This window comes from Tachyglossus aculeatus, chromosome 2 (assembly GCF_015852505.1).
Source record: "Tachyglossus aculeatus isolate mTacAcu1 chromosome 2, mTacAcu1.pri, whole genome shotgun sequence".
NCBI lineage: Eukaryota > Metazoa > Chordata > Mammalia > Monotremata > Tachyglossidae > Tachyglossus > Tachyglossus aculeatus.
The window spans coordinates 50,638,607-50,656,310 of record NC_052067.1 but is presented as its reverse complement, the minus strand read 5'-3'; the positions used below and the strand labels follow the sequence as shown (position 1 = coordinate 50,656,310).

General features: G+C 46.3%; 2 protein-coding genes across 3 annotated transcripts in view; one reads left to right on the top strand and one right to left on the bottom strand.

Moving 5' to 3' along the window:
• Positions 1-1,204, bottom strand: part of BBS9 (Bardet-Biedl syndrome 9) — a 478,097-nt gene extending 476,893 nt beyond the window's left edge. Inside the window, exon 1 of the mRNA XM_038771136.1 lies at positions 1,132-1,204. The gene's annotated coding sequence lies outside the window, so the exon portion shown is untranslated. The remainder of the gene's footprint in view (positions 1-1,131) is intronic.
• Positions 1,205-1,695: 491 nt separating this feature from the next.
• The window catches only part of NT5C3A (5'-nucleotidase, cytosolic IIIA), a 55,937-nt gene continuing 39,928 nt past the window's right edge, over positions 1,696-17,704 (top strand). Inside the window, exon 1 of one of the 2 annotated variants that reach the window (XM_038768682.1) lies at positions 1,696-3,023. In XM_038768682.1, coding sequence (XP_038624610.1) covers positions 2,871-3,023 — 153 coding nt within the window. In that variant the 5' untranslated portion in view covers positions 1,696-2,870. The remainder of the gene's footprint in view (positions 3,024-17,704) is intronic. The other variant, XM_038768692.1, reaches the window with a different exon arrangement.

Below are 17,704 nucleotides of genomic sequence, written 5' to 3'. Positions count from 1 at the left end.
TTAAAAATTCCCTAATTATGATGATGATGATGAATAAATGGACTTCGCATGCACCCCAGCGCTTAGTACGGTGCCTGGCACATAGTGATACCTTAAAAACTCCCTAATTCTGATGATGATGATGAATAAATGGCCTTCGTATGCACCCCAGCGCTTGGTACAGTGCCTGGCACATAGTGATAGCTTAAAAATTCCCTAATTATGATGATGATGAATAAATGGTCTTTGTATGGACCCCAGCGCTTAGTACAGTGCCTGGCACATAGTGATAGCTTAAAAATTCCCTAATTATGATGACGATGATGAAAAAATGGCCTTCGTATGCACCCCAGCGCTTAGTACAGTGCCTGGCACATAATGATAGCTTAAAAATTCCCTAAATATGATGATGATGAATAAATGGCCTTTGTATGGACCCCAGCACTTAGTACGGTGCCTGGCACATAGTGATAGCTTAAAAATTCCCTACTTATGATGACAAGTGGCCTTTGTATGCACCCCAGCGCTTAGTACAGGGCCTGGCACATAGTGATAGCTTAAAAATCCCCTAATTATGATGACAAGTGGCCTTTGTATGCACCCCAGCGCTTAGTACAGTGCCTGGCACATAGTGATAGCTTAAAAATCCCCTAATTATGATGACAAGTGGCCTTTGTATGCACCCCAGCGCTTAGTACAGTGCCTGGCACATAGTGATAGCTTAAAAATCCCCTAATTATGATGACAAGTGGCCTTTGTATGCACCCCAGGGCTTAGTACAGGGCCTGGCACATAGTGATAGCTTAAAAATCCCCTAATTATGATGACAAGTGGCCTTGGTATGCACCCCAGCGCTTAGTACAGTGCCTGGCACATATTTACCGTTCTATTTATTTTGTGAATGATGGGCAATTAGCTTTAATTCTATTTGTTCTGACGACTTGACATGTGTTGTTTTGTTGTGTGTCTCCCGCTTTTGGGTAGGGCCTGTCTCTATATTTTGCCAAATTGTCCTTCCCAAGCGTTTAGTACAGTGCTCTGCACACCGTAAAGGCTCAATAAATACGACTGAGTGAATGAATAAATAAATAAAAAAATCCATTATGCTTATTATTATGAATAAACAGTCTAATGATAAGGCTTCCCTCTTACCTGCAAGGGGGTAGGCCCGGCCTCCCTCCCACGGCTTCGGCTGTTGTCATGGCACTGGACAACGAACCCTACCGCGCAGGACCGGAAGTGTCGCCGCCGCTGGGCCTGCCGGGAGTTGTAGTCCCGGGAGGCGGGGCAGGGCGGGAGCGCGCCAGCCGATTGGTCCAGCGGCCTACCGGACTCGCCGTCGTTCCTAGACGCCGGGCGGACTCTACCACTCGCCATCGGCGCGGGGGGAGCCTCGGACGCTCTTCCCTCCTTTATCCCCCCTCCGAAAGCGGGTTTTTCCTGAACAAGCCTCTCACACCTCTGAGATTTAATTTTTCCTTTATAATAGCGGCGGAGACGGGCGCTTCACGTCCTTGAGTCCTGATTTTGGTGGGGGGCTCCCCCCTCCACGTGGTGCAGGTTGGAATCTTCGGAAGGGGCGGGGCGAGGCTCGCGCACGCGCGGACGGCCCCCTCCGCCCCCCCTGCGCCCCCCAGCGGCCGGTTGAGCGGTGAGGCCGGCGCGCCCACTCTCTGCTCCTGCTCCCTGTCTCTTAGTTCCTGCTCCTCCTCCTGCCCTCTGCTTCGTAATTCCTGCCTCTGCTCCCTGATTCCCCTTCCTGCTCCCTGGTTCTTAATTCCTGCTTCTTCTCCCTGGTTCCTAATTCCTGCTCCTGCATCCTGGTTGTTTCTCCTGCTCCCTGGTTGTTCCTCCTACTCCCTGTTCCTAATAATTCCTGCTCCTGCATCCTGGTTGTTTCTCCCGCTCCTGATTCCTGCTCCCTGGTTGTTCCTCCTACTCCCTGTTCCTAATTCCTGCTCCTGATTCCTACTTTTCCTCCCTGGTTTCTGGTCCCTGATTCCTGCTTCTGCACCCTGGTTGTTCCTCCTGCTCCCTAATTCCTGCTCCTGATTCCTGCTTCTGCTCCCTGGTTGTTCCTCCTGGTCCCTGGTTCCTAATTCCTGCTCCTGATTCCTGGTCCCTAATTCCTGCTCCTGATTCCTGCTCCCTGGTTGTTCCTCCTACTCCCTGGTCCTAATTCCTGCTCCCGATTCCTACTTTTCCTCCCTGGTTCCTTCTCCTGCTCCCTGGTTTCTGGTCCTTGAATCCTGCTTCTGCACCCTGGTTGTTCCTCCTGCTCCCTGGTTCCTAATTCCTGCTCCTGATTCCTGCTTCCGCTCCCTGGTTCCTATTTCCTGCTCCTGATTCTGCTCCCTGGTTCCTAATTCCTGCTCCTGATTCCTGCTTCTGCTCCCTGGTTGTTCATCCTACTCCCGGCTTCCTAATTCCTGCTCCTGATTCCTGCTTCTGCTCCCTGGTTGTGCCTCCTACTCCGTGCTTCCTAATTTCTGCTCCCTGGTTTCTGCTCCTACTCCCTGGTTCCTAATTCCTTCTCCTGCTCCTTGGTTCCCAATTCCTGCTCCCTAATTTCTGCTCCTTGCTCCCTGGTTCCTGGTCCTGATTCCTGCTTCTGCTCCCTGGTTGTTCCTCGTACTCCCTGCTTCCTAATTCCTGCTCCAGCTCCCTGGTTTCTGCTCCTGCTCCCTAATTCCTGCTCCTGTTCCCTGCTTCCTAATTCCTGCCCCTGCTCTCTAGTTCCTAATTCCTTCTCCTGCTCCCTGGTTCCCAATTCCTGCTCCTGCTCCCTAGTTCCTATTCCTTGCTCCCTGGTTCCTGGTCCTGCTCCTGGTTCCTGGTCCTGCTCCTGTTGCTGCTCCTGCACCTCCTTCCATCGTGGATTGGCACGCCGGATGAAGGCTGCGGGGATGGACCGGGCAGCAGTGGCACGGGTGGGCGCCGTAGCCAGCGCCAGCGTGTGTGCCCTGGTAGCCGGGGTGGTGCTGGCCCAGTACATCTTCACCATGAAGAAGAAGACCGGCAGGAAGACCAAGATCATCGAGATGGTGAGCCCTTCTCCCTCTCCCACCAACACAGACACACACAGAATCACTGTGGTATTCGTCAAGCGCTTACTCTGTGCCAGGCACTGTCCTGGGGAAATCCCTGTACTATGGATTTGCTTGTATCCACCCCAGTGCTTAATACAGTGCCTGCCACCTAGTAAGCGCTTAACAAATACCACGATTATTATGATTACTAAGCGCTGGGATGGATACCGACAAATCGGGTTGGACACAGTCGCTGTCCAACGCGGGGCTCGCAGTCTCCATCCCCATTTTCCCGATGAGGTCACTGAGGTCCAGCAGAGTGGAGTGACTTGGCCAGGGTCACACAGCAGAGACGTTGCAGAGCCAGGATCGGAACCCGTGACCTTCTGACTCGTAGGCCTGCGCTCTCTCCACTACACCCTGATGCTTCTCTATATGTGTGTCTACACATGGACACATACACCCTGGCCCCCATAGGGGCCCAAGAATCTGCAATCCATCCCTTCTGCCTTCTTCCCGCCTTGACCTTGGCTTCCAGGGAGGGGCTGCAGCTAGGAGCCAGGAAAAGGAGCTGGAAGCGGCGGGGGGAGTCCAGTACCGGTCCCAAGAGGGGCCCGAGCCGAGCTGGCCAGTTCCTTGCCCACCCTCTAGCCCTGGACCCTCCGCCCTCTGGGCCAGTGACATCATCTAGACTGTGAGCCCGTTGATGGGTAGGGACCGTCTCTATATGTTGCCGACTTGGACTTCCCAAGCGCTTCATCCAGTGCTTTGCACACAGTAAGCGCCCAATAAATACGACTGAATGAATGAATAAATCTGTCAGCTTCCAGGCTGGCTGGGGCAGAGGGCCTGTGGACCGACCCAATTCCTCCCAGACCGTCTGCGCCTCCCCTTCAGCAGCACCCAGCTTCTTAACCATTAATGCCCAACGTTTGGGGGGAATAAGAAGATTTTTCCAAGCCCACTTCTCCTAGGAAAAGGCACTTCCTCCTTAAACTTTCTGCAGCGGTGAGGTCTGCCTTCCTTGGTTCTCACCCCATATCTGAGATGGGCTTTCTAAAATAGGGAAGCAAGTGACTTGGGGGCAAACTACAGTGCAGAGTTGCATCCGTCTGCTGACCAGAAGCTTCCTTGTCCAGAGGTGAACTCTGTACCTGTGAGTTCCGTCCCTTCAGTAGTCGGTGAAACGAAACTCCATTTCACTCCAGAGTTTTGTTAACAGTAAGAGCAGGAAAAGGGGGGTTGACGTCAACAAAGATGCCAGCCCGGCCCAAGGTTAACCCAAGATAACAGCTAACCATGGGGTGGGCCAAAATACTTCGCGTTGTATTTGAAAGTCATTCCCTTCCTTGCTCGAACTAACAAAACTACATGATGGGTCGGGCTTTCCAGCTGAGGTGAATGCCATCTTCAGGTATGTGGACGGCAGAGTTTCACCGATAGGATTGGCCGGGCCCCAGTTGATGATGATGACAATGATAATAATAGTTGTAATTGTGGTATTTGTTAAGCATTAACTATATGCCAAGCTCTGTACTAAGCCCTGGTTTAGCTTGAAGACAATTGTGTCCCACGTGGAGCTCACAGACCAAAGAGAAGTCTACCTCTAAACTCAGATTTTGTCAAATTTCGGCTCAGTATTCCATAGAGACTGTTAATTATTACATTACTTGTTAAGCGCTCACTGTGTGCCAAGCACTGAGTAGAGATACAAGGTAATCAGGTTGGACAGAGTCCCTGTCCCACATGGTGCTCACAATCTCTATCCCCATTTTACAGATAAGGTAAGTGAGGCACAGAGAAGTGAAGTGGCTTGCCCAGTGGTCACGCAGCAGACAAGTGGCGGAGCCGGGATTAGAATCCACAACCTCTGATTCCCAAGCCCGTGCTCTTCCCACTAGGCCATAAGCGCATAGTGTGTGCAGAGCCCTGTGCTAAGCACTGGGAAGAGAATACCCAGGTGGGAATTCCCTGGTCCCAGCCCCTTTATGGGGTTCGCAATCTAAGCGTAAAGCTGCAAGGGAAAAATTGTTCCACCAATGGTAAATAGAATTAGACCGATTCAATGTTTGGTTCCCAAGTGCAGAGTGCTCTACTTGTTTCAGGATTATTACAGAGGCAGAAAAAATAACCAACTTCTCAAGGAACTAAATATGAATGTATTTTGATAGTCAAATATTCAACGCGACAATGCTTTCTAAGATCGGGCTTCATGAAATGTGTCTGTGGGGAATTGCTTGTATCCATCCCAGTGCTTAGTACAGCTCCTGGCATGTAGTAAGCGCTTAACTGATACCGTAATTATTATTATTATTGCATGTAAATAATCTTTTATTTCTTAAAACTTGTGTTATTACTGGGTGAGGCGACATTTAATAAGTTTCATTGTTTGTTCTCCTCCTGCTTCTCATTACTCACCAAACTCAAGTTTCATGTTGGTGTACGTAATTTGCACGCTAGCAAGTTAAAGTGGTTTAAATTATTGAAATCGGGTTTGGGGTCTTTGAAATGTGTTTTTTCTAACTGTATTTCGTTTTACAGGCTCCTGAGTGATTATTACTATGTTTGGTTTTCTTGTAGTTATTTTAAGCTCAATGACGATGGTGGTATTAAGCGCTTATGGTGTGATAAGCAACAGGGCTCAAAGTCTAATGCCGAAGGAGAACACCAAGGCACAGAGAAATTAAGTGACTTTCCCAGTGTCATGCAGTCAACCGGTGGAGGAGCCTGGGTTAGAACCCAGGTCTCTTGACTCCCGGTCCTGCGTTTTCTCACTTGAAGCTTTAAAAGTAGTTGATTTTTGTCGTGGTTGTCATTTGGTAATTGGAGAAATAGTTCCTCTATACCTTTCCAGACCAGAAACCGAATACTGCAAAACCGGAAAGCTGAATGCTTTTTAGACTGTGAGCCCACTGTTGGGTAGGGACTGTCTCTATATGTTGCCAATTTTTACTTCCCAGGCGCTTAGTACAGTGCTCTGCACATAGTAAGCGCTCAATAAATACGATTGATGATGATGAATGCGGCAATCCGTGCGTTTCACTTGGCCATTTTGGTATTAGTGCCTAGGACGTGCGTATCATTCTTAGAAATGAAAGGATTTGGGAGTGTCTGTAAGAGCTAATTCTTTTTGTTCCCACTAAAACTTTGCCAATTTCCAGGAAGTCAAAATATGTTGTCACTGAGCAGCTATAGTGGTTTAGTATCTGGCTTATTCCTTCAATTATTCGTAAGGAGCTCACAGTCTAGAGGGGGAGAGAGACATTAATATGCATCAATAAATAAATGACACATGTCTACACAAGTGCCGTGGGGCTGGGAGTGGGAGAAAAGGCAAGGAGAGCTTAGGGAAGGCTGTGAGCCCACTGTTGGGTAGGGACTGTCTCTATATGTTGCCAATTTGTACTTCCCAAGCGCTTAGTACAGTGCTCTGCACACAGTAAGCGCTCAATAAATACAATTGATGATGATCTTGGAGATGTGCCTTCAATCTGTCTGATATGAGGAGGATATAAGCAACAGCCGGGGTGTAGTAGGAGAGTAGCGAGGGATGGGGGCAAGATGATCGAGTGCTTTGAAGCCAGTGGTGAGTTTTTGTTTGATGTGAAGGTGGATGGGCAACCACTGGAGTTTCTTGAGGAGGGGGGAAACGTGGTCTGAACGTTTTTGAAGGAAAATGATCCGGGCAGCAGAGTGGAGGGTGGACTTGAGTGGGGAGAGGCAGGAGGCAGGGAGGTCAGCAAGGAGGCTGATACAGTAATCGAGGCGGGCTAGGATAAATCCTTGCATTAATGTGGTAGTAGTTTGGATGGAGAGGAAGGGGTGGATCTTAGCAATTTTGTGAAGGTAGAATGGTAACCCCGGTAGCCACTGCAGTTTTCACAGCCCACATTAAACGGTTATTTTTCCGGATTCCTGCTGGCCTAGCCACCTTGTGGGAAGTCCCAAGTGGTTTTTCAGTCAGGAGCCTTCACCACTGATACTGAGAGCTCACCTCCTCCAGGAGGCCTTCCCAGTCTGAGCCCCCTCCTTCCTCTCCCCCTCTCCATCCCCCCATCTTACCTCCTTCCCTTCCCCACAGCACCTGTATATATGTATATATGTTTGTACATATTTATTACTCTATTTATTGATTTTACTTGTACATATCTATTCTATTTATTTTATTTTGTTAGTATGTTTGGTTTTGTTCTCTGTCTCCCCCTTTTAGACTGTGAGCCCACTGTTGGGTAGGGACCGTCTCTATATGTTGCCAACTTGTACTTCCCAAGCGCTTAGTACAGTGCTCTGCACACAGTAAGCACTCAATAAATACAATTGAATGAAGTGGCTGGCCATGGTTAATAATAACGACAATAATAATAATGGTATTTGTTAAGAGCTTACTACATGTCTAGCACTGTTCTAAGTGCTGGGGTAGATAGAGGCTAGTCAAGTTGGACACAATCCCTGTCCTTCAAGGAGCTCACAGTCTTAATCCCCATTTTACAGATGAGATAACTGAGGCCCAGAGAAGTGAAGTGACTTGCCCAGGGTCACACTGCAGACAAGTGGCGGAGCCAGGATTATCACCCAGGTCCTTCGGACTCCCAGTCCGGTGCTGTAGCCACTACGCTACGCTGCTGGGACAGTACAAGAGAAGCAGCGTGGCTCTGTGGAAAGAGCCCGGGCTTTGGAGTCGGAGGTCATGGGTTCGAATCCCGGCTCCGCCAATTGTCAGCTGGGTGACTTTGGGCAAGTCACTTCGCTTCTCTGGGCCTCAGTTACCTCATCTGTAAAATGGGGATTAAGACTGTGAGCCCCCGTGGGACAACCTGATCACCGTGTAACCTCCCCAGTGCTTAGAACAGTGCTTTCCACATAGTAAGCGCTTAATAAATGCCATTATTATTATTATTACAATTACACTTCTAATCAAAGTACCCCAAGTTTCCTGATAGGGTGGAAGTTGTCCTCTTGAAGAAACCCCACATTAATGGAAACCCACATTGTAGAGCCCGAGCCTGGGAGTCAGAAGGACCTGGGTGATAATCCCGGCTCCACCGCGTGTTTGCTGTGTGCCGTGGGGCAAGTCACTTCACCTCTCTGGGCCTCAGTTACCTCATCTGTAAAATGGAGGTTAAGAGTGTGCGCCCCATGTGGGACAGGGACTGGTTAACTTATACCTCATCATCATCATCATCAATCATCAATCATATTTATTGAGCGCTTACTGTGTGCAGAGCACTGTACTAAGCGCTTGGGAAGTACAAGTTGGTAACATATAGAGACAGTCCCTACCCAGCTGTGGGCTCACAGTCTAAAAGGGGGAGACAGAGAACAAAACCAAACATACTAACAAAATAAAATAAATAGAATAGATATGTACAAGTAAAATAAATAAATAAATAGAGTAATAAATATGTACAAACATATATACATATATACAGGTATATACATATATACATATATACATATATACATATACATATATGTATATATGTACATATATACCTGTCCCAGCGCTTAAAATAGTGCTTGGCACATAGTAAGCGCTGAACAAGTACCATGATAATAATAATCGTACTCTTCCTCTTCCCTGGGCGACCCCAAGTGCATGCACCTGACCGTTTCTACAGCACTCCATCACGCTGTAACCAGACAGAAGCCACCTTCCTGTACCCTCGACACATAATTCAAGCACTTAATACAGTGCCGTGCACACAGTAAGTGCTCAATACATGCGATTGAATGAATAATTCCAGCAGGACTGAATGAATGTATGGATGTGCACCCCTTTCAACCACAGGCACTGTAATCAGTAAGTCGTGTGTATTTAGTGCTCACTTTATGCAGATCAGTGTACTAAGCACTTGGGAAAGTACAATGTAGCGGACGCATTATCTGTTATCTGTTTCATGTACTGTTATTAAGTATATTTCTCAAGTCCTCCCAAGGATCCATTGGCGACTTTACTACTTTCTTACCAGAAAGAAGGTCACTATCGTGACTGTCATTCCACAGAGTAACCTGGGTTACGGACGGCTAGGAAGATGGTGATCTGAATAATAAAGGGAATTTAGAGGAGGGTGAAAGGAAAGTAGGAGTCGGGGACTGGTTGGGCGCAGACTCAGAACAGGAAGCCTTTCTCCCGCTGTTCGGGCTTCCAGAATAATTGACTAGCAACGAATAAAACGTCCTCCCTCCTCCCCTCAACCCTCTGTGGTGACGAGAACCTTAGGTGTTCTTGCCTCTGCTCTTGATTTCATTTGGAATATAAAGGAACTTACCTGTTTTGGGAGGCTCAGAAGTCCCTTGCATTGACCAGAGTTAGGGCAGGATACTTGATCATCATCATCGTCAGTATTTATTGAGCACCTCCAGGTTGCCTAAGACCTCATGAAGTCCTTGCCAGAATACAATAGAAGAAGACTTAATCATTGCCCCAAATGAGTTTGTAATCTTGTGGGATAGAGGTCCAGGTTTTTTTTAGACTGTGAGCCCACTGTGGGGTAGGGACTGTCTCTATATGTTGCCAGTTTGTACTTCCCAAGCGCTTAGTACAGTGCTTTGCACACAGTAAGCGCTCAGTAAATACGATTGATGATGATGCATTTTTAATGGTATCTGTTAAGCACTTACTACATGCCAGGAACTGTACTAAGTGCTGGAAACGATACAAGCAAAGCAGGCTGGCTACAGTCAGAGTCAGAGTCTTAATCCCCCTTTATAGATGAGGTAACCAAGGCCCAGTGAAGTGAAGTGACTTGCCTAAGGTCACACAGCAAACAAGTGGCTGTTTTGGGATGAGAACCCAGGTCCTCTCCCAGCCCCATGTTATTTCCATTAGGTCACAGCGCATGTCATTCAGAAGAGCAAAAGGAAAAACTTAAGATACAACTGGCAACAGTAAAAGTAAGGAAAAATAAATAAGTGGAATAAAGAAACAGAGAAGCAGCGTGGCTCAGTGGAAAAAGCACAGGCTTGGGAGTCAGAGGTCATGGGTTCTAATTCCGGCTCCTTCACTTATCAGCTTGTGACTTTGGGCAAGTCTTTTAACTTCTCTGTGCCTCAGTTACCTCATCTGGAAGATGGGAATTAAGACTGTAAGCCCCATGTGGCTTGTATCTCCCCCAGCACTTAGAACAGTGTTTGGCACGTAGTAAGCGCTTAACAAATACCAAAATTATTATTACTATTTATACCCAGGTGCCGAGAGTGGACAATGACAGACAGGGAGGTTGGAATTAGAGAATATCACCAGAAGAGAGCAGCTTTTTAAGGAGAGGAGTTCAGAACAGGGAAAGCCATACTTTCTCGTCTCTCATTTCTCCGCTTCCCCTCCTCCACCAGGCATCATCAGCGAAATGTGTTCTGTATCTCCCTGCAGGCTTCCTCCCCAACATGGCCAGATGCCTGCCAAACAACTAAAAATAATTCCACGCCACAAAGCCCTGAAATAGACTCTGATTCAGCCTACTCCACTCATTGTGGGCAGGGACCGTGTCTACCAACTCTGTTACATTGCCCTCTCCTCTGCACACAGTAAATGATCAATCAATACCACTGATTGATCAACTAAGCTTCCGAAAGGCATGGGATTGACCCGGATGCTTTCTCAGAACACATCTAATTTAGCAGGAATTTTTTTAAAATTTATCATAATCTAGTTTATCTTGTACCTAGGATCAATGAAGAAAGATCTTCTTAGAGCTGGTTACACGTAAACGTGTTTTCTTCGGTCCTAGATTCCTCATTTCTGATTCTTTCTCATCCACATTTGTAGATAGCAAGTTTAGCAATAGTGACGTCGGAGAGCCATCATCAGGAAGCTATATTTTTGCATCTTGCTAACACTTTGCCCTCTCAGGATCACACCTGGAGCGTTTCCAGTATTCTACCAGTCTCGGCTTATGGGAAGGTGAGTCAAGCAGAGGCCTACCCATTCCGTTCCTAGCTTGGGCAGTGGCTAGCGAGTGGAAGGCATCATCATCATCATCATCATCAATCGTATTTATTGAGCGCTTACTATGTGCAGAGCACTGTACTAAGCGCTTGGGAAGTACAAATTGGCAACATATAGAGACAGTCCCTACCCAGCAGTGGGCTCACAGTCTAAAAGGGGGAGACAGAGAACAAAACCAAACATACTAACAAAAGGCAATCAGCTGCAAGTCAAAACTCACCCATGCTGGGCAGCAGCAGCATGGGAGAGAGTCGAGGATTGGAGACTTAAGTTTACCGAGCGGAAGAAGGCGATGGTAAACCACTTCCATATTTTTACCAAGAAAACTCTGTGGATCCACTACCAGAACGATTGCAGATGGAGGTGGGGCATTCTGGGAGAGAAGCGTCCTTGGAGTTGCCGTGGGTCGGAGAAGACTCAAAAGCGTAAGAGAAGACAAGCTAACACTTTATTAAAAAATCAAGTCTCCACAGATCAAGGCCTGGGAGGATTTTGGAGGCACTAATGGGGTAATGAATTGGTCAGGTACACAGTAATTAGGTGATAAATTCTAGGCCATGCTATAAAGTTCCCCAGACACCTAGAAGTGAGCATATTAACGTCTAAGCGATCTGTAGAAGACAAGCACCTCCAAATTATTAGAAGTTGTTTGTCTCAAAAGAAAGAAATGCCTTGGACTTGCAAATATCTAGGCACCAGACCTTCAGAATTCTAGACTTACCCCCGTGCTTCTCCTACTTACAAGGAATTGAAATAACATAAAGATTCTGGAAAATGTTCGTATTTGCCAACAAGCACTGTTGAGGCTCCCCTCAGCTTGATCTAGAGCTGAACCCGTCACCCTTGCTAGAACTAGCAAACCTTAGTCTGTGTGTCGGCACCAGGTTTGATGTTTCAACTCATAAGGGACATATTTTATCTGCCATTCTGACATGTGTACGCTGCTCTGCCAGAACTTGTGTTTTCAGTACACATTTTGGAGGGAATGCAATGGCAGAATTAGAGAAGGGCCTTCCGACATTACCCATCTATCCACGTGCGGTGCGATGCAGGGTCAGAAGAATTGGTCGCGGGCATACGAGCGGCATCGGACGGGGTGAAGGGTTACAGCACGAGTTTTCCTTGACACGGCAAGGCCGCAGCCCCCGCGTTACAACTTAGTCATTATCAAATGTTTGGACAAGGATTCACCTTTGCTCAACAACCTCTCTGTCTCCATACCCTCCTTCCTCCACTTCCTCACTTTATTGTTTACTAAATTATTTGTTAACTGTGGTGGGTTCCTTCCTCCTCCCCTTTGCTGTCACCCAGACCTGGCTTTCGTTACCTGGTAATTCTGTCTCCACTGCTGATCGCTCCCAAGGAGACCTCGCCTTCTCCACTAACAGGGAATGGGGGAGGTGGTGGCCTCCTCCTCATCCCCCCGTAGCACCATCCCACCCCCTCCACCTTCCCTTTATTTGACACCCTCATCATCTACCTCTACTCCACATTTGATTTCTAAGTGATTTTGCTATCTTTCTCACCTTCCCTCTCTACCCCTCCTCTACACTGATCCTCAGGGGCTTCAGCGGCCAGATGGATATCTCCGTTGACCCCAAACGACCCACTTTCTTCTTATACTTCATCTTCGTCAGCCTCCTGTGCCGCCCTGCCTCTTCCACTCACCAACTTGGACACATAATAACAATAATAATAATAATAATGGCAGTTTGCTTACTATGTGCAAAGCACTGTTCTAAGTGCTGGGGGGATACAAGGTGATCAGGTTGTCCCACATGGGGCTCACAGTCTTAATCCCCATTTTACAGTTGAGGTAACTGAGGCACAGAGAAGTTAAGTGACTTGCCCAAAGTCACGCATCTGGCAAGTGGCGGAGCCGGGATTAAAACCCATGACCTCTGACTCCCAAGGCTGGGCTCTTTCCCCTGAGCCACGCTGCTTCATCTTGGAGCCTATCGTCACTATTCATTAGTCCATCTCTAACCTCACCATATCTGATTTATCGCTCACCTGCCACAACCTCCTAAACTGCCCTTTCTCCCCTTTCACCCTAATTCATCCCCTCCAGGCACAAATCTGAGTGGAAAAGTACTTTCTAGAGAGGAAGTGAAAGGATTTTGCTTGATGGAATGCCAGGAGATGCTTGTGGAGCTTACATCCATTGAAAGATGCCAACTAATGGAATTAATCATTCTAATGATTAATCTTAAGGAGCAGATTGTATTTTAATTTGTAAAGCTTAAATGTTAGCCTATCCATGCCTACTTTTCCACCAAGATCTTATCGTATTTTGAAGTATTTGGAAACGGAATATGCCTCTCGTTATTCAGGACACAAGTTAGTTTGGGTTCCCACCCTTCCAAGGTAGTTTGGAATATTCTGGGAGGATTGGCTTTCAGACACACACACACAGAACTGAGCTGAAAAGTTTTTTCGTTTGGTGTAGTTGTAGCTTCACACCACCAACATCATTAGTGGTAGTCTAATTGTGTAACATAGAGTATGTGTTCTGTGCCAGCTTGATTTTTGTCTTATTTAGTTGTTACTGTGGAATGCTATAGAAAGTTTGGTAGTTGCGGTATTTAACGGCTTACTATGTGCCAGGCACTGTACTAAGCGTGGAGGTGGATACAAGCAAATCGGGGTTGGACACAGTCCCTGGCCCCCATGGGGCTCACTGTCTTAATCCCCATTTTACAGAGAAGGTCACTGAGGCACAGAGAATTGAAGTGCTTTTCCCAAGGTCACACAGCAGGCAAGTGGCAGAACCGGGATTGGAAACCAGGTCCTTCTGATTCCCAGACCCAGGCTCTATCCACGAGACCACACTACTTTTTGTGGTGGGATATATTCCCGTAAAAATAAAAAAAAAAAAAAATCGAGGCAGGGTTGATGGTTATCACTTCCAAAGGTGATAGCTGCTGTGTGTGTTTGAATTCTGTAATTACCTCGTTGAAAGTCAGTCAATTGCAAAATGTGTCGGTTTCACTATTGGCTAGAAGCCCTGGAGCAAGATTAGTAGCTGATCCCTCTGATTTACTGTGTTTGCTGACCTTCAAGATTTTGAAAAGGAATGCATTTCTTTGCACAGTAGTTTGTCTATATTTAAGGATATAAGCCTTATGGGTTTTATGCCAATAATCACGATGTCTCATTGTACAATTTGATTCTTGTAAATTTGTTGGGCAATCAGCGTGTCAAAAGTCAAAGCCATAAACCCTGCCTGGTTTCAATAAGTTTTCTCTTATCTTATGATCATCTACCATTATCATCATTTGAAAGTCCATTTTGTAACAAACTGTTCATGATTCAAATCCTCTTTCAGGCCAATTGGCTAATGTTATTAACCTTAGATGCATAATATTCAATTAGGCATTGAGGTGGGTATTTTGGAGGGGGGTGGGACATGATATTGTGGATATTTGAATAGCAAAATGATCACGTTAATCATAAAGTAATTGTTTGAAATATTTATCCTTACTGCCCTAAAAGTTGATTAGACAAACTTGTATTTTTTCTTTTTGTCATACAGCTCACTGCAGGGTATTTTAGAATGGTAATTTTTTTCTTCAGTGCATTTACTATGTACAGTGATTTATATAAATGTATATCATTTATATCATTTGACTCTATTTACTTGATATTATTTGTATGTAGCCTCACTTCATATTTCATTATGCACTCCCAAAATTTAGCCTAATTCAGTCTACAAAATAGTCTCTTCCATTATCTTATCATAGACATTAACTGCTGCTTTCCCAGTTTTCCACACTTTTCTCCTAAAATACCCCAGACAAACCACAGCCATCTTCTTGAAACAATTCGAACAACCCATCCCAACTAAAAAAGCTCTTGCTAATTCTCATTATCATCCGCTAATATTTATTTGAATTTTTTAATGTAAAAACCCTAAGGTACTAAAACAAAAGTAAAAACACCAGTTGAAACAAAATATGAACACCCTTGCAGAATAAGATGGTGTGTTTTAGTTACCCCTAAAGCATAAGAGGGTAATTTTAAAAAATGAGCAGCGTGGCCTCGTGGAAAGAGCATGGACCTGGGAACGAGAGGACCTGGGTTCTGATTACGCCTCCACACCTTGCCTGCTGTATGACCTAGGACAGGTCACTTAACTTCTCTGTGCCTCAGTTTCCCCATCGGTTCAATGGGGATTCAGTGCCTGTTCTCCCCCCTACTTAAACAGGAGACAGGGACTGTGTCCAACCTGATTATCTTGTACTCAATCTCTGTGTTTAGGTCAGTGCTCGCACCATAATAAGTGCTCAGCAAATACCACTGTTATTATGATTATCAATAATAAGCATCATCTTTGGGGATACAACCTATCAAAGAGGGATTTTGAATGACTAGGATAGGCAGGAAATTTTGTTGGTAGGGGCTTCTAATTGATAATACTCTGCATCCAGTTCTTTGTAAATGGAAGTTTGGACCTCCTGCTGATCTCAGGTCTCATGTTGATGGCTAGGTAGGCTAAAACAGCCGGAGCTCAAACAATTTCAAGGTTCAATATGTCAGAGTCTAAACCTTAAATGAGAAACAATGTGGCTCAGTGGAAAGAGCATGGGCTTGGGAGTCAGAGGTTATGGGTTTGAATCCCGGCTCCGCCACATGTCTGCTGTGTGACCTTGGGCACTTAACTTATCTAGCCTCAGTTACCTCATCTGTAAAATGGGGATTAAGACTGTGAGCCCCACGTGGGACAACCTTGATTACCTTGTATCCCCCCAGCACTTAGAACAGTGCTTTGCACATAGTAAGCACTTAAAAAATGCCATCATTATTATTATTATTATTATTATTATTAAATTGAGCTTCCAAAGCAAATGTGCAACCGAAGCTGTTCACACCTCAGCAGCAGTGGTATACTGGCAGTACTCAGGAGTACGACACAGTTGATGCCTGAAAACTGTGTTTTAAGTCGAAGTGTAAGTCAGAACCAATTTTCTTGTAGGATTGGTTCCTGAGCCAAGGCCAGGGACCGTATTTGTATCCTAATGACCCAAAATTGTGAGGTCAGACAGTTATAGATGAGTAATATAGTTACAATGATGCACTTATATTGCTTGACGCATAGTAAGTGCTTAACAAATACCATAATAATGATCAGAAAGATCCACAGAAGGGGAGCCGACTTTTACCAATCAATCAGTCATTGTTACTTATCGAACGCTTACCGTTACTTATCGAAGCCCCTAAGGGCTTGGGAGAGTCCAATAGAGTTAGTAAACGTGAATGAGCAACTGTGTGGACCTTCCTGGTGACTTCACCAAGTAATCAGGTAATTTGCCTCTCAGCCCTCCCCCATCTTCTGACCTCTTTTGCTTTACTCAATCAATCAATTGTATTTATTGAGCGCTTACTGTGTGCAGAGCACTGTATTAAGCGCTTGGGAAGTCCTTCTCTCGTTAAACTGGCCCCTCTCCCACCGTCTTTACAGCTTTTATTAGTATTATTAACAGTAATAATAGTAATAATGGTATTTGTTAAGCACTTACTATGTGCCAGGCACTGTACTAAGCGCTAAAAATTGGTTCTCCATTTACCTGCAGCTCTTTGCACCTGTTCTCTGTAAACCCCTGGAGTTAGTGCCATCGCGGAGGATGCTGTAAAATCAAAACCAGTATGTTAGAGAAACGATACAGGTATAAGTTTAGAAACACCATAGGCACCATCTGTCCTAACTCAGTACGTCTTAAGTCGATCACTGCCTGTTGCCTGTTTCCTGAAAACTCTATTTGGAGAATAAGCTGAGGATCAAGAAAGTCAGGATGCCACTGACCTTGCCCCAACTCTCCCCCCCCACACCAATATTTCATCATCATCATCATCATCAATTGTATTTATTGAGCGCTTACTATGTGCAGAGCACTGTACTAAGCGCTTGGGAAGTACAAATTGGCAACATATAGAGACAGTCCCTACCCAACAGTGGGCTCACAGTCTAAAAGGGGGAGACAGAGAACAAAACCAAACATACTAACAAAATAAAATAAATAGAATAGATATGTACAAATAAAATAAATAAATAGAGTAAAAAATATGTACAAATATGTATACATATATACAGGTGCTGTGGGGAAGGGAAGGAGGTAAGATGGGGGAATGGAGAGGGGGACGAGGGGGAGAGGAAGGAAGAGGCTCAGTCTGGGAAGGCCTCCTGGAGGAGGTGAGCTCTCAGCAGGGCCTTGAAGGGAGGAAGAGAGCTAGCCTGGCGGATGGGCAGAGGGAGGGCATTCCAGGCCCGGGGGATGACGTGGGCCGGGGGTCGATGGCGGGACAGGCGAGAGCGAGGTACGGTGAGGAGATCAGCGGCGGAGAAGCGGAGGGTGCGGGCTGGGCTGTAGAAGGAGAGAAGGGAGGTGAGGTAGGAGGGGGTGAGGTGATGGAGAGCCTTGAAGCCCAGGGTGAGGAGTTTCTGCCTGATGCGCAGATTGATTGGTAGCCTCTGGAGATTTTTGAGGAGGGGAGTGATATGCCCAGAGCGTTTCTGGACAAAGATAATCCGGGCAGCAGCATGAAGTGTGGATTGAAGTGGAGAGAGACATGAGGATGGGAGATCAGAGAGAAGGCTGGTGCAGTAGTCCAGGTGGGATAGGATGAGAGCTTGAATGAGAGGGTAGAGGTTGGGATGGACAGGAAAGGGCGGATCTTGGCAATGTTGTGGAGCTGAGACCGGCAGGTTTCGGTCACGGCTCGGATGTGAGGGGTGAATGAGAGAGCGGAGTCG